At 47.8% G+C, this 22,267-nt stretch overlaps 1 protein-coding gene across 11 annotated transcripts; it reads right to left on the bottom strand.

Annotated features, from left to right (window-relative positions):
• Positions 1-11,548: 11,548 nt before the first annotated feature.
• LOC135320769 (GDP-fucose protein O-fucosyltransferase 2-like) lies at positions 11,549-19,068 on the bottom strand. 11 transcript variants are annotated; one of them, XR_010380094.1, is made up of 4 exons: positions 18,837-18,975; positions 17,209-17,441; positions 13,954-14,083; positions 11,549-13,045 (listed from the first exon to the last, which is right to left on the bottom strand). XR_010380094.1 is itself a non-coding variant. In XM_064483863.1 (4 exons), the coding sequence occupies exons 1-3, from the start codon at positions 19,027-19,029 to the stop codon at positions 14,070-14,072; spliced, it is 444 nt and encodes a 147-aa protein (XP_064339933.1). In that variant the 5' UTR covers positions 19,030-19,068; the 3' UTR covers positions 11,549-13,045; positions 13,954-14,069. The 11 variants fall into 11 exon arrangements, 5 of the variants coding, with proteins under 5 accessions (XP_064339933.1, XP_064339930.1, XP_064339929.1 ...); XR_010380091.1 differs by having other exon boundaries at positions 18,831-18,974; XR_010380090.1 differs by lacking the exon at positions 18,837-18,975 and adding an exon at positions 14,911-15,077 and having other exon boundaries at positions 17,209-17,231.
• Between the last annotated feature and the right edge of the window lie 3,199 nt (positions 19,069-22,267).

Below are 22,267 nucleotides of genomic sequence, written 5' to 3'. Positions count from 1 at the left end.
TATCGACAATTCAGCGAGGTTCTGGCCAGAGCTAGAGGCCAGGGCAGCAAGCCGGGAGTGACACTGGGAACATCATTGTGCAGAGGCTGGACTGGGTGTCTGCAGGCTCCTCCCAGAGAAGCCTCAGAGTTTGGGAGGTGGCTAACATGGTTCCTTCATGTCACCAGCAAGTGGTGCACCTGTGGAAAATCAGCTGTGATCCTGAGATGGGTCAGCCCTGGGTGATGTGATAAAGGCTCCTACAAGAGGGGGCGCCAGATGGACAGTGAACCAACCAACAGGCTGATGAGATTCCCACCTGTGTTTATCGTGCTTTCGTAGCCAAGAATGAGGAGAGAGTTGAATGCTCACCATGAATATTTTAACAACATTAGAGAGTTCCATGACTCACTGCATTTAAGTGTCACCTGGAAGAATTCAAGCAGTGTCTAGACCCAGGGGAGGCAAACGGCCTCTCTGTTCCTCTTCAACCTGGCAAACCCAGCAGCCCTCTATGGCCAGACCTTGCAAGTGCCTCCTTGTTATAACAAAACCCTTCCCCGCACGCCTGTGGTAAGCTTTTGTTTTATTTAATTAATGGAATGAAGGTACCTTACAGCCTCCACAGACTTTTCCTTAGGGCTTCTCTCCTTAGACCCGGGCCCCCCGCTGCCCTGGGTCCTGCACTGCAGAAGGTTCCCCTGGCCTGACACTTCCTCTGGCCACTGCCCTCCATCGGGTGGAGTCAGCAAGGCAAGGGACATGGTCATTGGCTCCATCCCATGCTCTAGAAACCCAGGACGCCGAATGCCCTGCCTCAGCAGCCCTGACCATTTCTAGTGCCTGCACCGGCTCTCCCGGAGTTCAGATTCCAGGACTCACAGAGAGGCCAAAGGGCAGCTGTTTGCATGGAGGTTATAGCAGAGCCCGGACGTGAAATCTGAGTGTCCCCCTGTGCACATCCAAGGCCACTTATGGCAGGGATGGACCCAGCATTGGAAGAAAAGGGTCAGGCTAGTGATCAGAGTCTGGGAATCAGCTCTCCCCACACACTCACTTTCTTTGCAGGACTCCCTGAGTCTGGTTGTTCTAATTTTGAACCTGGCCTTCCCCCTTATAATGAATGTATATTTGTAAAGGCAGGACTTTAGAACCTACTGCACTTAAAATGTTTAGATATATAGAATGTGAGCTCCCAGGTATGCTCTGGCCCTGCACTTCCAAGGGTCCAGAGCATTTATGTTGGCTCTACTGAGACTGTAAGTGGCAAAGACCATCTCCAGAGAGGAGGGGCTCCTGCTTCACAGTCCGAAGTCAGGATCTTCTGAGCGGATAAAACAATGGACACTGAGACCCTCAATTGTAAATTGATTTAGAATAACGCCAAAGGTGTGTATGACGTGTGTGTGCGCACGCACGCACCTGGGAATTGTGTGGTACATGACTGTGAGTGTGTGTGTGGCTGTGCGCGCACGCGCCTGGGGATGTGTGTGGTTGTGTGTATGCTATGTGTGTGTGTGGTACATGAGTCCATGTACGTCTGTGTGTAGGGAATGTATGTGGACCAGAGTCAGTGCATCTGCCGTGTGCTTGTGTGTATGTGCATGCATTAGTATTAACAGACAGTCGAGCGCTGCGTGAATTATGAAGTAGTAAAATTTGTATGATGTCTTTTGCTGTATAATTCAAAATTAAAAAAAATCTTCAGTCACTAGGAATTTATTCCCCCCCGATTCTGACTTTATTTTTCCATATTGATATGTCTTCATTTTACTGATGAAGAAACTTAGCTTAGAGATGTTAACTGACTCAACAAGGACATGGAGCTCGCGCACCCAGGGCCAGGACGCAGTCCAAGCCACGCTGCTCCAGAGGCCTGGAGCCCTACTCAAGATCACGCGTTGCCTCTTGGCGGGGGAACAGATTCTGATGGGCTGTGGCCAGCGTGCAGGCTGCCCAAACGGGACACGGGAAGCCGGGCAGAGAGTACCAGACAGCAGAGAAGAGTGAAGCCCTGCTCAGAAATTAGATAGGTTCCTAGGTCTTGGATGAGTAAAGAGCTCACTGCTCATCCTTGATCCCTTTGCTGGTGGCCAAAAGGGACCAAGGTCCACGAGAGCACTTCTGGGAGCTGCCTGCCAAAACCTGCAAAAGGACTGCTCAGGACTGGCTCTGCAGTAGGAGCAGAGGAAGGAAATGTCACCTCTTGGTGGACATTATTGGTGATGGCAGTAGGAGGCCTAGCAGCCTCGGTATAGTGGTGGCAGGACAGGGTCCTAGTGGATGATCGTTTTCACCTCTCTTAAAAATCATTGCTTCATATATTGTATCCATTTTGTGGTTTATTTTAGGGTGGTAAATATGGTCTCTGTTACTCCATATTAGCTGGATTGATTAATTTTTTTATTGTTAATTTTCTCTTCAATGATTTGGAAGCTATATTGCCTTTTAATGAAAATTCTCTCTAAATTTTTATAAATCATCTCTAAGTTCATAACTTTATATGTAATTGGACCAGTATTCCTATAACACTATCAAAACTGAAATAACCTATTAGATCCTGTTCCTCAATAATGATAAATTTAGCATATTTTACCTCTCTGCTCTTCCAGATTGTGTGTGTGCGTGTGTGTGTGTGTGTGTGTGTGTGTGTGTGTGTGTGTGTGTGTGTATGTGTCCTCCAGTTACTATGTTTAGACAGTTGCTTCCAGTTTGTTATATTAACAATGAAATATAGCTATAAACTTCCTGGATTTCATTGCTCACTACCACTATTTAATACCATGTCTTTCCCACTTTTGAGTTATTTACTTATCGGGATTTTCAAATCAACTGGACACATGATTGGCTAAGTTTTTTTGAGAAGTGGACTTGGAACACTTTCATGTCTATATGAAGCTTTATGTTCTCCTCCTCAACAACTCTCAGGGTGTTGTTGATGGCCCAAGCCTTGTTTTAAAATATGGCATTGTTTTTCATCACCAAAAAAACAAAAAAGTTTTCTTGATTTAAATTGCTGTCTTTTTATGACTGGCTAGTCTTTTCTGGTGGATAGAGATTTACTTAACCTTCCCCCTTCTTTTCGCCATAACTCGGATTCACTGAGATGCATGTTTTTACCATTTCTCAGACGGGCTTCCGCTTTGACTTCCACTTTAAACCATCACCCCACTCTTTTGCTCCATGCTTATTCCTGAAAAAGTGAGCTCTCTATCGGATTAAAGGTGGTTCCCGTCAGAGATGTGTGGCTCCCTGTCCAAAGGTCCAAATGAAGAGAAAAGGAAAGATTCCTGTTTCTGGTGGTTACATTTTGTCAGCTTAGAGATCTAGTTATCCGTGTGGCTGCGGTGGAATCTGCAATATCTTGGCTCAGAGTTTCCTTTTTCTGGCTTACTAGGGGAGCCGCAATAGCTGGGGTCACGGCGCTGTGGCCGTTGTCAGGATCCCGGGACTGAGGCAGCCCCTCTCCCCCCTTGTTATTTTGATCTTGCAAACTGGGCCCCAGCTATGCGAACCCTGCATCTGGCGGCCAGGATCGCCCCCCACGTGACGTGTCCCCAGTTCCTCGGCGTCCCTCACTGCTATCAGCTAGCTCCAGTAGGGTGCGAGCTGGCTTCCACTGCGGTCTTTCCTCCTTCCTCTCCAGGCAGGCCGTCCTTTCCCACTAGATGTCCCTATACTTTCTCTCCTGTGCTACATAAGCTGAAGGAATTCCTCAGGGTTTCCAGCAGGTACATGGCGCTCTTCTATGTTTGGACCCCTTCAGTGCTTGTAGTGGAAATTTAGGAGGTGGAAAGGAAGAGCTTGGGGGTTCTCCGTATCTAGGGGCTCCCTATCCAGCAGATTCAACTAACTGTGGTTTGAAAATATTCGTGAAAAAACAGTTTCAAAAAGCAACACTTGAATTTGCCATCATTGACAACTACTTACATAGCATTCATGTTGTATTAGATACAGTGAGTAATCCAGAGATGATTTGAAGATATAGATAAAGTACATGGGAGGGTGCACATAAGTTCCATGCAAGTCCTATGCCATTTTATACAAGAGGCGTCAGCATCCATGGATGTTGACTTCAGGGGGGAGTCCTGGAACCAGTGCCCCATGGTTACCAAGGGATGACTAGAAGTCCAGGCTCCTTATCCCAGCCTGTCAGGTCCCCATGTGGTCTGAAACCTACCTGTACCACACTTCCCTTGTCACTCTCCTCCAGCCCTGGCAGACTGTCCTTTGAGTTTTGAACAGGCCACACTCACTGTGCTTCATATCTGGCCCCTAGAAATACCCGTTACTTTCTGAGCATGGCTCTGCTTTCACAAAAAGGGCTGCATTGTCACTAGAGAAGACACTGTGGAATTTCCTTTAAAAACTGAAAATAGACTTAACTCATGATCCAGCCTTCCCACTCCCGGGCATATGTCAGAAGAAAACTCTAATTCAAAAAGTCACATGCACCTCAATGCTCAGAGCAGCACTATTTATAATAGCCAGGACATGGCAAAAACGCAAATGTCCGTCGACAGCTGACTAGATAAAGATGTAGTAGTATATTTATACAAAGGAATACTACTCAACCATTAAGAAGAACAAAATAATGTCATTTGCAGCAACATAGATGGATGTAGAGATAGTCATTCTAAGTGAAGTAAGCCAGAAAAAGAGAAGAATGCCATATAATATCACTTATATGTGGAATCTAAAAAAAGACACAAGTGAACTTAACTACAAAAGTGAAACAGACCCACAGACATAGAGAAACAAACTTACGGTTACCAGGGAGAGAAGGGGATGGGAAGGGATAAATATGGTAATTGGAAAAGTGTCCCTCTTGGAGAGTTATGGAAATGTTAGCTATCTTGATTGCGATGATGGTTTTCTGGGTGTAGACATCTATCAAATTCATCAAATAGTACATGTGAAATATGTGTAATTTACTATACAGGAATCGTACCACAATAAATATGCCTGTAAAAAAAAAAACAAGAAAATATTGGCGGCATTGTGTCCTACGTTTTTATGTGTCTTTAGTGAGTGGGTCTTCAATTTTCCGGTCTGCCATATTTTCTGAACCAGAAGTGCCCTCCTTCCCTTTTCTTTGATAAACTGTCAGTGGGTGGCATTTATTCCCGTGGCTTCAACTGCTCTCTGTCCACTGATTAACTGTCAAATCTTTTCCAGCAAGGACATTTCATTTCAGTCCCAGAAATATACTTATAATTGACAAGTAGACATTCCCACTTGTTTAGCCCATAAAAATCTCAAGCTCTGTGTGTTTGAATTTACACTCGCTCAGAACTAGGTTTACTTCTTCAAACAATGGCATGTCTACTTGTCAATTATAAGTATATTTCTGGGACTGAAATGAAATGTCCTTGCTGGAAAAGATTTGACAGTTAATCAGTGGACAGAGAGCAGTTGAAGCCACGGGAATAAATGCCACCCACTGACAGTTTATCAAAGAAAAGGGAAGGAGGGCACTTCTGGTTCAGAAAATATGGCAGACCGGAAAATTGAAGACCCACTCACTAAAGACACATAAAAACGTAGGACACAATGCCGCCAATATTTTCTTGTTTTTTTTTTTACAGGCATATTTATTGTGGTACGATTCCTGTATAGTAAATTACACATATTTCACATGTACTATTTGATGAATTTGATAGATGTCTACACCCAGAAAACCATCATCGCAATCAAGATAGCTAACATTTCCATAACTCTCCAAGAGGGACACTTTTCCAATTACCATATTTATCCCTTCCCATCCCCTTCTCTCCCTGGTAACCGTAAGTTTGTTTCTCTATGTCTGTGGGTCTGTTTCACTTTTGTAGTTAAGTTCACTTGTGTCTTTTTTTAGATTCCACATATAAGTGATATTATATGGCATTCTTCTCTTTTTCTGGCTTACTTCACTTAGAATGACTATCTCTACATCCATCTATGTTGCTGCAAATGACATTATTTTGTTCTTCTTAATGGTTGAGTAGTATTCCTTTGTATAAATATACTACTACATCTTTATCTAGTCAGCTGTCGACGGACATTTGCGTTTTTGCCATGTCCTGGCTATTATAAATAGTGCTGCTCTGAGCATTGAGGTGCATGTGACTTTTTGAATTAGAGTTTTCTTCTGACATATGCCCGGGAGTGGGAAGGCTGGATCATGAGTTAAGTCTATTTTCAGTTTTTAAAGGAAATTCCACAGTGTCTTCTCTAGTGACAATGCAGCCCTTTTTGTGAAAGCAGAGCCATGCTCAGAAAGTAACGGGTATTTCTAGGGGCCAGATATGAAGCACAGTGAGTGTGGCCTGTTCAAAACTCAAAGGACAGTCTGCCAGGGCTGGAGGAGAGTGACAAGGGAAGTGTGGTACAGGTAGGTTTCAGACCACATGGGGACCTGACAGGCTGGGATAAGGAGCCTGGACTTCTAGTCATCCCTTGGTAACCATGGGGCACTGGTTCCAGGACTCCCCCCTGAAGTCAACATCCATGGATGCTGACGCCTCTTGTATAAAATGGCATAGGACTTGCATGGAACTTATGTGCACCCTCCCATGTACTTTATCTATATCTTCAAATCATCTCTGGATTACTCACTGTATCTAATACAACATGAATGCTATGTAAGTAGTTGTCAATGATGGCAAATTCAAGTGTTGCTTTTTGAAACTGTTTTTTCACGAATATTTTCAAACCACAGTTAGTTGAATCTGCTGGATAGGGAGCCCCTAGATACGGAGAACCCCCAAGCTCTTCCTTTCCACCTCCTAAATTTCCACTACAAGCACTGAAGGGGTCCAAACATAGAAGAGCGCCATGTACCTGCTGGAAACCCTGAGGAATTCCTTCAGCTTATGTAGCACAGGAGAGAAAGTATAGGGACATCTAGTGGGAAAGGACGGCCTGCCTGGAGAGGAAGGAGGAAAGACCGCAGTGGAAGCCAGCTCGCACCCTACTGGAGCTAGCTGATAGCAGTGAGGGACGCCGAGGAACTGGGGACACGTCACGTGGGGGGCGATCCTGGCCGCCAGATGCAGGGTTCGCATAGCTGGGGCCCAGTTTGCAAGATCAAAATAACAAGGGGGGAGAGGGGCTGCCTCAGTCCCGGGATCCTGACAACGGCCACAGCGCCGTGACCCCAGCTATTGCGGCTCCCCTAGTAAGCCAGAAAAAGGAAACTCTGAGCCAAGATATTGCAGATTCCACCGCAGCCACACGGATAACTAGATCTCTAAGCTGACAAAATGTAACCACCAGAAACAGGAATCTTTCCTTTTCTCTTCATTTGGACCTTTGGACAGGGAGCCACACATCTCTGACGGGAACCACCTTTAATCCGATAGAGAGCTCACTTTTTCAGGAATAAGCATGGAGCAAAAGAGTGGGGTGATGGTTTAAAGTGGAAGTCAAAGCGGAAGCCCGTCTGAGAAATGGTAAAAACATGCATCTCAGTGAATCCGAGTTATGGCGAAAAGAAGGGGGAAGGTTAAGTAAATCTCTATCCACCAGAAAAGACTAGCCAGTCATAAAAAGACAGCAATTTAAATCAAGAAAACTTTTTTGTTTTTTTGGTGATGAAAAACAATGCCATATTTTAAAACAAGGCTTGGGCCATCAACAACACCCTGAGAGTTGTTGAGGAGGAGAACATAAAGCTTCATATAGACATGAAAGTGTTCCAAGTCCACTTCTCAAAAAAACTTAGCCAATCATGTGTCCAGTTGATTTGAAAATCCCGATAAGTAAATAACTCAAAAGTGGGAAAGACATGGTATTAAATAGTGGTAGTGAGCAATGAAATCCAGGAAGTTTATAGCTATATTTCATTGTTAATATAACAAACTGGAAGCAACTGTCTAAACATAGTAACTGGAGGACACATACACACACACACACACACACACACACACACACACACACACACACACGCACACACACAATCTGGAAGAGCAGAGAGGTAAAATATGCTAAATTTATCATTATTGAGGAACAGGATCTAATAGGTTATTTCAGTTTTGATAGTGTTATAGGAATACTGGTCCAATTACATATAAAGTTATGAACTTAGAGATGATTTATAAAAATTTAGAGAGAATTTTCATTAAAAGGCAATATAGCTTCCAAATCATTGAAGAGAAAATTAACAATAAAAAAATTAATCAATCCAGCTAATATGGAGTAACAGAGACCATATTTACCACCCTAAAATAAACCACAAAATGGATACAATATATGAAGCAATGATTTTTAAGAGAGGTGAAAACGATCATCCACTAGGACCCTGTCCTGCCACCACTATACCGAGGCTGCTAGGCCTCCTACTGCCATCACCAATAATGTCCACCAAGAGGTGACATTTCCTTCCTCTGCTCCTACTGCAGAGCCAGTCCTGAGCAGTCCTTTTGCAGGTTTTGGCAGGCAGCTCCCAGAAGTGCTCTCGTGGACCTTGGTCCCTTTTGGCCACCAGCAAAGGGATCAAGGATGAGCAGTGAGCCTCTTTACTCATCCAAGACCTAGGAACCTATCTAATTTCTGAGCAGGGCTTCACTCTTCTCTGCTGTCTGGTACTCTCTGCCCGGCTTCCCGTGTCCCGTTTGGGCAGCCTGCACGCTGGCCACAGCCCATCAGAATCTGTTCCCCCGCCAAGAGGCAACGCGTGATCTTGAGTAGGGCTCCAGGCCTCTGGAGCAGCGTGGCTTGGACTGCGTCCTGGCCCTGGGTGCGCGAGCTCCATGTCCTTGGTTGAGTCAGTTAACATCTCTAAGCTAAGTTTCTTCATCAGTAAAATGAAGACATATCAATATGGAAAAATAAAGTCAGAATCGGGGGGGAATAAATTCCTAGTGACTGAAGATTTTTTTAATTTTGAATTATACAGCAAAAGACATCATACAAATTTTACTACTTCATAATTCTAAAGGACAGCTTCTACTGTTAATACTAATGCATGCACATACACACAAGCACACGTGCAGATGCACTGACTCTGGCCCACATACATTCCCTACACACAGACGTACATGGACTCATGTACCACACACACACATAGCATACACACAACCACACACATCCCCAGGCGCGTGCGCGCACAGCCACACACACACTCACAGTCATGTACCACACAATTCCCCAGGTGCGTGCGTGCGCACACACACGTCATACACACCTTTGGCGTTATTCTAAATCAATTTACAATTGAGGGTCTCAGTGTCCATTGTTTTATCCGCTCAGAAGATCCTGACTTCGGACTGTGAAGCAGGAGCCCCTCCTCTCTGGAGATGGTCTTTGCCACTTACAGTCTCAGTAGAGCCAACATAAATGCTCTGGACCCTTGGAAGTGCAGGGCCAGAGCATACCTGGGAGCTCACATTCTATATATCTAAACATTTTAAGTGCAGTAGGTTCTAAAGTCCTGCCTTTACAAATATACATTCATTATAAGGGGGAAGGCCAGGTTCAAAATTAGAACAACCAGACTCAGGGGAGTCCTGCAAAGAAAGTGAGTGTGTGGGGAGAGCTGATTCCCAGACTCTGATCACTAGCCTGACCCTTTTCTTCCCAATGCTGGGTCCATCCCTTGCCATAAGTGGCCTTGGATGTGCACAGGGGGACACTCAGATTTCACGTCCGGGCTCTGCCTATAACCTCCATGCAAACAGCTGCCCTTTGGCCTCTCTGTGAGTCCTGGGAATCTGAACTCCGGGGAGAGCCGGTGCAGGCACTAGAAATGGGTCAGGGGCTGCTGAGGCAGGGCATTCGGCGTCCTGGGTTTCTAGAGCATGGGATGGAGCCAATGACCATGTCCCCTTGGCCTTGCTGACTCCACCCGATGGAGGGCGTGGCCAGAGGAAGTGTCAGGGCCAGGGGAACCTTCTGCAGTGCAGGACCCAGGGCAGCGGGGGGCCCGGGTCTAAGGAGAGAAGCCCTAAGGAAAAGTCTGTGGAGGCTGTAAGGTACCTTCATTCCCATTAATTAAATAAAACAAAAGCTTACCACAGGCGTGCGGGGGAAGGGTTTTGTTATAACAAGGGAAGGCACTTGCCAAGGTCTGGCCATAGAGGGCTGCTGGGTTTGCCAGGTTGAAGAGGAACCGAGAGGCCGTTTGCCTCCCCTGGGTCTAGACACTGCTTGAATTCTTCCAGGTGACACTTAAATGCAGTGAGACATGGAACTCTCTAAAGTTGTTAAAATATTCATGGTGAGCCATTCAACTCTCTCCTCATTCTTGGCTACGAAAGCACGATAAACACAGGTGGGAATCTCATCAGCCTGTTGGTTGGTTCACTGTCCATCTGGCGCCCCCTCTTGTAGGAGCCTTTATCACATCACCCAGGGCTGACCCATCTCAGGATCACAGCTGATTTTCCACAGGTGGCACCACTTGCTGGTGACATGAAGGAACCATGTTAGCCACCTCCCAAACTCTGAGGCTTCTCCTGGGAGGAGCCTGCAGACACCCAGTCCAGCCTCTGCACAATGATGTTCCCCAGTGTCACTCCCGGCTTGCTGCCCTGGCCTCTAGCTCTGGCCAGAACCTCGCTGAATTGTCGATAGATGTCCCCCATGCACCACGTCTAAGCTTGGGGTCCAGAGGTGACCATGGTTCTTATTTTCTTCCCATCGATGGACTGTTTGATCTTCATGTAATCGTGTTGGCAGGAAGGCCAGTACCACCCTCTTGAGGCCTCCCCGAGCCGCCTCTGTCTATAACTGTCCTAGCGCCCCAGGGGATCAGGTCTGAAGCCTGGCACTCAGACACGAGGATGACAGCTGGAGAGACAGGAATCCACTCCTGCTGTGGCTTCTGCTGAGGCTCGATGTGGCCATACAAATGGATCCCACAGGCCCTGACTTCACTTGACTCGCTGCAGGGATGCTCCCACACTGCCCCGTTCCCCCCCAGAGACAGAGGGCTTTCTGCTTGTTCCCGAAGGCCCCACCCCCGAGGGGGCACTGGGTCCAGTGGAGCGTCCAGCCTGGTTCCCCGCCAGCCCTTAGGGCTTTGGTGGGGCCTGGAACATCAACTACCCTCCCCTTAGGGGCCCGTTTGTCCTTTCCAGCCAACAGACCTAGGTCATAAGCACTTTAACTCACCTGAGGGTGTTTTCCTCACTTCAGGGGCAGTGAGGACGGGGCTTCTTCACACTCCAAGTGCCCCAGGTCTGGATGCAGACAGTCTGGCTCTCCCCCAAGTCCTGCAGTTCTGGGCCACACCTGCTGCTGGTCACAGTCTGTGCTGTGTTCTCTTCCAGGACAAGGGGTGCACTCTGACCCCCGCCCCGCCCCCACCAGCGGTGGCAGAGGCGGCGGACAGGCAGGTGAGCTGGGGCCTGAGACCGTGCCCGCAGGTCAGTGCCCCAGAGGCCGCTGGTGACTAGAGGGGCCACGGGGCAGAAGGCAGCATGGGATGGGAGGAGGAGGAAGGTTCAGGATAAGGAGATGAAAGGGGGAACGGACAGCACTGTGAGGGCCTCGGCCATGAAAGGGAAGAGAAATCACAGTGACAGCTGGAGCGGTGTCGGCGTTAAAAGCTGCGGGCTGTTTTTTTTAATTTTATTAATTACCAATATATATTGACAGATTTCTTATTTTATTAAAGATTATGTTCCATGTCATATAACAGGATAGAGTATGTTATTATTTATTAAATAATACATAATAGAAGATATACTAGCATATTATCTTCTGTTTATTTATTAGCAGATAGTATATAATACATATGTAGGTGTTTATACACATAATATATAATTCATGCATCTATATAATATATAACCCATAACAAATAATGTAAGATTATGATTAATATATAATATAACAAGATTACATAACAATAATGATGTAATATTACCCATTGTATGTCTTGGTTCATGACACATTCTCATCTTAGGTGCCTGTCAGAGGTATTTATGTATTAAAATTAATATTATAAGACACAGTTATGAACCTATCACCCAGCATCATAACAGGAATATTGACAGTGACATACTGTGTCCTCTTTCCCTATCCTGCTCTTGGCCTTTTCTCACAGGAAGTAACCAGCATCCTGAATCCTGGCTTACCCTTGCCTTGTGTTACTTTCACACACACAACATTTAAGATCAGTTAAAACAAATGAACTGCAGGTACATGCAATGAAGTGGATGAATCACACACTCCATGTTAAATTGAAAAAGTAACCCCTAGAAGGTAGCCGATAGTGTGCTATGCTTTTAACTGTGTATATATATGTCAACTAAACTCACTGAATTAAGAACAACTACAGCTAGAGTCCAGGTGGGAGAGGGACAGATAAAAGGTGAGGTGAGCAGGTTTGCTGCAGGTGAGCGAGTTCCTTTCCAGTGACATGTCATTCTCTCTGAAGCAGGAGGCAAGGCCATCTGCTGGGAGTCAGGGAAGAGACAGAGGGAAGGTTAGAGGTGTGCAGAGAGCAGAGAATGTTGACACCACTGAGTGATAAGTGGGGAAATGTGCTCACTAGAGAAATCCTGGAGGATTGCCTGGCAGCGGCAACATGGTGGGCATTGATTTGTAGTCTTGGAAATCTGTGCTGGGAGAGCCTGCTGCCTGCAGGCTCAGAACAAGTAGAGCTGGGTGAACCGAGATGGAAGTCGGCCTGGTGAGGAACTGAAAAGGTCAAGGCTCAAGGGGGTTTTGTCTGTCATAAAGAGAGTGCTGGCTGTGGATGCAGAGCTGGAAGGTGGGGAAGTGGAAGTAAGAGGAACGTGGACAGGCAGGAAAGCAGAGGAGTCAGCGCATGATGCCCCAGTGAGGGTGAAGGAGGGCCAGGGAGGCTGGTGGAGAAGAAGCTGGACGGCTAGAGGTGGGCACTTAAAGGAGAGAGGCTGGACCTTGGGTGGAGACACGCCCGGGTATGAGCCCGGGGGTAGGGTGAATGGGGGGTGGCTGGCTCAGGCTGACAGAGAAGAAGACCCTACAATGACCATACTGGGTGGTGGAAGGAGAATGAACTTTGACGTCTTGATGGTAGGAGGCGAGGCAATACAGAGCTGGTGGTCCAGGTGCTCCTGACTGAGGCAGATGAGCAGGGAGGCCAGGGTGGCAGGCACTGCTAGGAAAGGATCTGGGTTTTCCATGTGCTCCCACGAGGGGAGGAGCAATCATCTGAAGGTGGAAAGTGAGCACAAGGAGGCCAACCCAGGCTCCTGATCAAACGGGGGTTGTGAAGGTGCAAAGCGTCAACTCCAGTGATGGTGGCCCAGGAAGCAGGGACCACGGGTGAAGTGAGGGGGCACTCAGAGAAGAGAGGGAGAAGAGTCTTCTGGGTGTAGGGGGAAGAGAGGCCCCAGGACAAAGGAGCACAGAGGCACAGTGATGAGGATGGACTGGCTCTATGGTGACACTGCAGGGATGGCTGGATCTTTGTCCTGAGGGCTTAGGTTGGGGGGACTACTGGCCTCATGAGGATCCCCCTCTCAGCAGCCTGGACAGAGGCTCTCGCTCCTGAGAGCTGTGTGGCCACCACTGTTCCCGGAGGGGCTCTGCCTCCATCTTCTCTTATCAGACTTTCCTGCCCAGCCCCCGACCGCCAGCGAGGGAGCCTGGGCCTCGCAGCTGTTTGCCGTGGAGGGACACAGGCTCCTCGGAGGAGCAGGCGGATCTTACTTTGCTCCGTAACCCAGGGCCTAGCAAAGCGCCAGCCCATGTGTGGGCCATGTAGGGGCTCGGATACTTACTATACTAACTCAAAGCAGTAGAATTGCAGAGCTGGAGGAAGTGACCACTGAGCTCACAGAGTTCACTGCCCACACCCCCATTCTACAGATGAGGAATCAGAGACCAAGCAGTGAAGCAGCCTTGGCCAAGGTCACGCTGCTCGTAAATGCTGGCCTGTGTCGGGCATGCCAAGTGATGAGCTGCAGTGAAGGGGCTGAGAGGGGTCTCTGGGTCCAGAGAGCTCGGGTTCAAGTCCCAGCTCTGCCATTTATTAGCCGTGTGACTAATGAATGTCCTTACCTTTAAAGTGGAACTCATAGTGGTGCCAACTCATTGGGTTGTCATGAACACAGCGTTCCTGGAACAGCAGGACAGAGTTCTGTAAGGGTTTGCTGTTGCTTTGGTTATGATTATTATCACCAAGTGAACCCTGAAATGAAGAACAAAGGCAGCAAGAATTTTTATTTTAAAGGAGTTTCAAATCCTCTGATGAATGCTTCATTTCATCTATTCAAGTTTTCATTTGACCCTTATTAACAACTACACAATGGATGACTTTTGAGGCAATCTTGCTTCATGTCTTTAATTCTCACTAACGACACAGGCTATTTAACAGGCAGCAGTTTCTTTTCCAGGAAGAGGGACAAAAAGTTAAAAATGACTCAGTGCCTCTCGGTCCCCAGTGAGTTGGTTGTGACCTGTCAACCCAGCTTTGGGGAAGTGCCTGCTCCCCCTGGGCCCACTGAGCTGCCCCGCAGCCTCCAAGGGGTGCCGTACCCCCACACGAATCCAGTCTCTTGGTTCCTATCTTTGCTTCAGATCCCTCAAGGACTGCCCATGCCCCAGGGCCCCATCTGCCCCACCAGCCTTGGCTGCTGGACTCCAGGACACCATCCTGGGTCTCAACCATCCCCTGTTCCTATGACCGCCCCGCTACTCTACATTTTGTCCTTCAAGTGTGGGCTTCTGTGGCTCGCCACACAGCAGGGGTCTCCCCGTCCTCCACCTTGGGTAACTGCATCGTCCTGCACGGTGCCTAGGGAACCCGTGTGGAGGCAGGAAGAATACAGAACAACAGGTGCTCAGAGGGGCTGCCTTTCCCACTGCAGGGGCCCTAGAGAGCTTTCTCCCAGCTGGTTATTCACAGGCGCTGAAGCTGTGGAATCTCGATCTCACCAATTTAAAGGGCATCATCACTAATTACAAAAGCAATCATTTCTTCAGTAGCAAAAGGAGAAAAGACTTTGTGTTCCCCACCTCCAACTGTTTTCCTCCACCTTCAGATGTTTCTCATCTCTGGGCAAGGGTAGAATGCAACTCACAGAATATTATTTTTCAATGTCTTTTCCCACTCTGAAGATTGCTTTCCCAGAACCGATGAAGGCTAGAATGGTTTAGCTTCCCTGGACTGAGGATTCAGAGGCCTGGGGGGAAGGGGGGAGGGGGAGGTGAGATAACTCAGCAATATTGAACCTAACAGAGACATTAAAAAGTTCTATTCTAAACAGAAAGGAAGCAGGATGCTATAGAAACAGGAAAACCATAGTTGGAAATGCAATAACGAGTTGCAAGAGAATAAACATAAAGATGTAAAAATGAAAAAGGACATCAAAATAAAAAGAGTTGGGAATGGGAGAGGGGAGCAAGAAAATGTAGATTTTTTTCTTTCTTTTTTTTCTTCGTTATTCTTAGGATGTGTTGGAGCCTACGTGATTATCAGTCTAAAGGAAATAGATATAGTAATGGGCTGATATATTTGAAGAATAAGGTAACCACAAATCAAAAGCATACATTAGAGTCGCAAAAAAACCAAAAAGAAACAAACTCAAAATGGCTTAAAGACTTAAATATTACACACGACACTATAAACTTCTCACAAGAAAACATAGGCAAAACATTATTTGACATACATCTCAGCAATGTTTTCGTAGGGCAATCTAAGTAACCCAAGCAACAGAAATAAAAGCCAAAATAAATAAATGAGACCTAATTAAACTTATAAACTTTTGCACAGCAATAGAAACCATAAGTAAAACTAAAAGACAACCTATGGAATGGGAGAAAATATTTGCAAAAGATGAGACTGACCATGGCTTAATTTCTAGACTATATAAATAGTCCATACAACTTAATAAGAAAAAAATAAACAACCAAATCCAAAAATGGGCAGAACAACTAAACAAGCAATTCTCCAATGAAGACACACAGATGGCCAATAGGCATATAAAAAATGCTTAATATCGTTCAATTATCAGAGAAATGCAACTCAAAACTACAATGTTATCATCTCACACCAGTCAGAATGGCCATCATTCAAAAGTCCACAAACCATAAATGCCGGAGAGGCTGTGGAGGAAAGGAAACCCTCCTACATTGTTGGTGGGAATGTAGTTTGTTGCAGCCACTGTGGAAAACAGTATGGAGATTCCTCAAAAGACAAAAAAAAAAAAAAAAAAGGCTTATTACCTAATCCAGCAATCCCACTCCTGGGCATATAACCAGAGGGAACCTTCATTCCAAAAGATATCTGCACCCCAATTTTCACAGGAGCACTGTTTACAATGGCCAAGACATAGAAGCAACCTAAACATTCACTGACAGATGACTGGATAAAGATGCGGTATTTAGATATAACAGAATATTACTCAGTCATAACAAAGAAGGAAATAAGGCCATTTACAGCAACATGGATGGAACTGGAGATTATCTCACTAAGTGAAATAAGTTAGACAAAGACAAGTATCATATGATATCATTTATATGTGGAATTTTTAAAAAAATGATACAAATGGACTTATCTATAAAACAAAAAACAGACTCACAGACTTATAAAACAAACTTAGGAGTTTGGGATTAACAGATACAAATTACTATATGTAAAACAGACAAACGACAAGGATTCACTGTAGAACACAGGGAAGAATATTCAGTATCTTGCAACCTATAATGGAAAAGAACCTGAAAAAGAATAGACTATGTATATGTACAACTGAATCACTATGCTGCATACCTGAAACTAACAAAACAGCTGTATAACTGAAACTAACAAAACATTGTAAATCAAACACATTTCAATTTAAAAAAAATTGATAAGCTCTAAATACCTTTATTCAAAGAAAATCTTGAACTCTTCCCTCTTACAAAATTTAAAATGGGTAGCTTGAGCAGGACCAAATTATACTGGATGGGCAGTTACATATCTTCTCCAGCACGTGGCCCATGCTACACACACATCGTGTTTTCCTACAGGTAAGAACAGCCCTGACTGCACAGCGAGCGACTCTTTCTGGGACAAGGGCCTCTGTGGCAGTGGCCTCCTTGTCACCGCTGCATCTCACCAGGAGGCCAGGGTTTTCAGAGGGGAGGGGACATAGAGCTCATACACTTCAAATTGACTTCCCGAAAAAACTATGGAAAAACCAAATTCACCTGCAGTGTAGGAAACATGAGCAGGGCCCCTAAGCAGACCGACAAGCCCAAAGTAAGATGGCCCGATGTTCAGATCGGAACCAGAACAAAGACCACCTGGCCCCAGTTAAATGACCACCACCTCACCTGCAACGAACTGCTCGTACTCAGTGTCAGGGATGTTTCTGTTGAGACTTGGGAGGTCAAAGGAGTCGGACCAGGGATCGGGGCTCTGCCAGTGGTAGAGGTGGCCCCAAGGGAATAGCACCAGTACCGGCTCCTCCATCTTCAGCAGGGTCTTCAGGAGGAAGGCAATGTGGATGCAGACGTTCCTAAGGAGGTTGAAGCCCTCTGGAGGGTTGAAGTCACACAGAAGGTACCTGGCTGGGAGCAAAGGAGAGCGGGTCTTCAGGGCCAGGCCTCTGCACAGGAATCCCGGCTTAGATAGAACAGATACAACGGGAATCCCTGCACAGCCCATGGCCTAGACTCCAGACACATTCAGCAGCTTCTGGTTTGTAAAGTGGAGGCACTGCCCACCCATCTCCATGTGGCCAATTACTTCAAGTCCGGGAGCAGTTGCGGAAGACATCTTGGCATCCGTCTAACACCACTAAGCACCCGACTAGCATCTGAGCACCCGTTCTCCAGGGGCTCTCAAACTTCTTGTTCTACAGAACCCTATACACTCTTAACAATTACTGAGAACTCCAAAAGGCTGCTATTTATGTGAGTTTAATCTATCACTATTTCCTGTGTTAGAAGTTAAATAAGAAGTTAGAGAAAGTGTATGAATTCACTTAAAAATATTAACAATCTACTGTATGTTACCATTAATACTCTTAAACAAAATATATTTCTATTTTTCAAAAGAAAAATCATTAGTGAGAAGAATAGCAGTGATTTTAATTTCTGCAAATCTCTTTTGGACTGGTGAGAGCTGAATTCTCCTATCTGCCTCTGCATTCCCTGTTTTGTGATATCGCAGGCCAGGTTTTCCCTGGAAAACCCCGCAGGAACTCGGGAGAGCAAGAGTGTGCAAAAGGCAGGTGACATCCCGGCGTTTCTATGAAAATGGTCTTGCACCTCAGGGGCCTTGGATACACTTTGATAACTGTTGCCCTATCCAAGGCGAGACTCTTCTACACAAGAGCCAGGCAAGGGTCCTGGATTCTGTAATGAGTTACCGCCAAAACACCCCTCCCTTCTCTGTGTGTTTCTCACAAGCTCCATTACTGCAGATGAGGATGTAATCCTCAACTGGGGCCTCTAATCCCAGAAGACTGCTAACTTCAAGAGGGAGGGTCCCATCTACCATCCCTACACCCCGCATAGTTTATTTTGAGTCAAGCCCTAGATAACTGCTTATCGGCACTGACCCTTGTGTCTTTTTCCTGAGGTTGACTGAAGGAACCAACATCTGGATGGAACTGAAATTTCCCTGCAGATAAACAAGGCTGATAAGCCACCCCATTCCAACATCTGATTCTGGGGCTCTTCAAAACCCGGGTAAGGCCCCGCTTCATCTAAGATGGGTCCTCCGCCTGCCCTTCCCGGGGGGTTCTGGGAGGCCGCGGCCACCAAGGGCGACCCAGACTCGCGGCCCCAGCCCCATTGCCTGAGTGGGAGGAAAGCTTGAGGCTGTGCCCAAGCCCTGCCCCGCCCCGCCCCAACACGCTCCCCGGCACCACAGCCCTCCCCGGCCACCGCCCCAACCCCGATCCCACCCCGGTTCATGTCCGCCGGCCCCGCCGACGGCGCGGACGTACGTTTACCGTCTGTGGGACGCCGCCCCAGACAGGATGTCGGCCGCCGACTGACCAGGCCAGAACTAGTCGCCCGGCCGAGCAAGCCGCCATCCCCAGCAGCAAGCACCGCCATGGTCCCGGGCAGCTGCACACTTCCGGAGCCCGCTACCCGCCCCAGAAGCGCACGCCGGCCCGCGCAGAGCGTGGCGCCTGTAACCATGGCAACTCCGCGGGACCCTCCCCTAGCGCTTGCGTCGTGCGTCCTCCCGAGTCTAGTTGTGCGAGGGCAGAACTTGCGGAGCCAATGGGAGCCAGGGCGCAGCCAGGACGGGGGTGGGGGGAGGCTTATGGGACAGCTGGGCGGGGCCGGGGAGGGCAGGGCCGCCCGGAAGTCCTGACCTGCAGGTGGCGCCGGCCGGAGGCTGGGGCGTTGCTGCCACCAGTGGGCGGGGCAGCGGGGCAGCGGGGCGGGGGCACCCTCACCTGTCCGTGTGTGGGGATCAGCCTGGGCTCCGTGGCCTCCGCTTGCACCGGACGTGGACCCAGGCTACCGGTGGGCAAGATAGAGGACTGAGCCCAGGCACGCACGGCTGGCCAGGTAGGGCACCTGAAGTGCAGATCCGCCAGGCCCGCTGCCGGCCTTGAATACGCGCTGCTAGGCAGTTTCCAAGAAGACGGGATCTGTCATAAGAGGGGAGGTAGGGCTTGGGTACCAGATGTCGGGTTGGGTGCAGTCTCACAGGAGAGCCACGGTGAGAGGGCGCAGAGCGGCCCCTGTGTTGGCGGGGCTAAGAGTTTGGGGTATAGGGTCGGGGTGGTGTGTGCCTTTCTCCGTGGTCTCCTCACTCCAGAGCAAGGGGCTCTGCTTCCCCCCTCCCCTCACTGCACTCCCTGCCTTCCCCAGCACCACCTGGGGTGTGGTCATGTCGAGGCAGGGAAGGCCCAGGGAAGGGGCTCATTCAGGGACAGGGGCCACTCTGCAGGGATGCTGGACCTGACAGCAATGCAGTGCTTCGGAACTCCCCTGGGCTGGGTTTCTAACCAGTGGGATGGAAGGGCCTTTCCTTCCTGGGGTGCATTTGGGGGAACTAGATACGTCATGAATGTCAGCCCTGAAAATGGAGGCTGTGCTACATCCATTCTTGGAAAGAAAAATCAGGCCCTTCCAGCCCAGGTGACTCAGAAAGTCAGTCAGCAATGTTCGGGGTCCCCAGTTTAGGCTTTCAAATAGAGCTGAGCGGCTCAGGAGGCCAGATCCCTGTCCGTGGCTCCAGGAGTAGGCTTTCTGCTGGGGGACAGGATCCTCACAAACACCTGTGTCTTTGTGGGTCACTCCCCTCTGACAAGCTGGGAGGCAGGGTGCAGTTGTGGGAAATCGTGTTTCCATGAGGAGAGGGCCACCAAGTGGTGGGGGCCCAGGAGACAGTGAGAAAGAGTCCCGCAGCCTTTCTGGAATCAAAAAACTGGCAAATGTGAAAAAGTGCATAATTTGTTTTATTGAACAGGCTGCTTATGTACGTTTGGAGGGCCAGGTTCAAGGACTCTGCATCCCTCCAGGACAATAGCCTCAAGAGAAGAACAGACAGAGCAGGAAGAGATGTGGGGTTTCTCCCAGGAATGAGGCAGAACAGGGATTTCTGCAGATTTGCAAGGAGACCCCGACCGCTGAGCACCGGGTTACAACCCCACGTGACCCTTGTCGTGTTTGGCTTGGGCTCTGGGTCTGGCCTGATCATGTATTCTTCCAGCTGAGTTCCAGAAATTCAGAGGGTAGACTTAGAGAGGCTGCGTTTGGAACCCGGTGTGGAGACGGAGGGTCCTTTATCCTGAGTCCCCTCAGCCTAATCACTGTAGCTGAGTTCCAACACCACCCAGGCCCCCAGGGTGGCCGTGGAGGGAGAGCAAGCCTGGCAGGTGACCCAGGGGTCCCACTGCTGTGCCCCTCCCTTATCTTTGTTCCCTTTCACCCCGGAAGGTGTGATTGTCTCATGTCATGGTGACAAGCCATCTCTCTTCTCTGTCAGGTGGGATCCCCACCCCCGCTCAGCCTTCTTTCTGCATGGATGCTGAAGGACCAGGCTCACTTGAAGTTCTGAGTTTGAGCAGTAAGGTGGAAACAAAGAAACCAATGGAAACAAAGAAACAAGTCATTGTGGCAAAGCTCCCCACCACAGAGAAGCTGCCCTGAGTGGAAGGGAGGGTGTGGGCATGCCCATTTGTTTCGTGTCTCCCAGTGCTCTTCGCTTTCTTATTGCAGACCTGCATGGTTACAACAAAATGATCTGCAAAACTGAAAATATTTACTCTCTGGCTTTTACAGAAAAGGCTGACCAGCCTCTGGTTCCCGTACCGGTCAACTGATTGGAGTACCTTTCCAGTTTGGAAACATCTGGGCAGGCCCAGGTTTGCAAAATTCTTTAAGAGTAGTTATGGAGTTTTGCTTCTAAACATTTTTATGGCTCTATACTTCTGAGCTGAGGTTGTGCTGTGTAATTCTGAGCCGGGATTTTCTCAAACTGTTTCTTATTTCTTATACCGGACACCCCTAAATTCCAAGGGGAATGGGATGTTAAGGAAGCCATGGAGTTTAGGAAAAAGATACAGATTTCATTTCCATTTAAGCATCGATGTATCTCCATCCTAGGCAGTATCGGTTCTGTGGTATTGATAGGGGAACTAAATAGCAACCAAATTTATAGAAAATAGTGGGTCATTGGGTACACAAGTTCTTCTTTTCAACATTTTTGTAGTGTTTGCAGTTTAAGATGACCGTTCCTGAGAAACAGGCAGCCTCTTAGAATGAAATAGCATTTTCCCTGAACCATACTCAATTTTTATTTCGTAGACAGCAGGAAGGGCAATCACACATCCAACACTTGGGGACCTCAAAGATAAAACGTAACTTTCTGGGAGCACACTCCCCCCGTCTCCCTCTGCTCTTTTCACTGTCCCATTGTCCCTGAAGGCTCTTTTGTATCTTCTGCTCATGACTGCAGTAACTCTTCCTTCTCGTCCCTCAGCTGGTAAGTTTACTTTTCTACTTTGACCAAGCAAACTGAAGCCAACAGAAGCGAACTTTCACCAGCAACTCCCAGCACATCCGCTCGCCTTCTGATGTCTGTGACCTCACTCTCGCTGCCCCACCTCTTATTACAGGTGACATCGAAAGCCAGATCATCCAAAAGTCACCAGGGGGCCCATCCATACAATCTCCTCCGGGCTGTCACTCCCACATCCATCCTCTCTGTCACTACCTCATCTATTTTGTTCTCCTGCTAGTTGGCTCCTATCAGTATATAAAAGTCCATCCTCTTAAAAGAAACAAACAGCACTCCTTGACTCTAATTGGCCCCCACCAATTGCCACCCCATGTCTTTGCAGCAAATCTTTAATGAGTCGTTTAAACTCACTGTCTGCATATTCTCTTGAGCCATTCCCTTTGGCACCCACTCTGGCTT

Source organism: Camelus dromedarius, unplaced genomic scaffold (genome assembly GCF_036321535.1).
Source record: "Camelus dromedarius isolate mCamDro1 unplaced genomic scaffold, mCamDro1.pat HAP1_SCAFFOLD_27, whole genome shotgun sequence".
Classification (NCBI taxonomy): Eukaryota; Metazoa; Chordata; class Mammalia; order Artiodactyla; family Camelidae; genus Camelus; species Camelus dromedarius.
The sequence above is the reverse complement of the archived record's forward strand: the minus strand, read 5'-3'. Positions and strand labels throughout refer to the sequence as shown.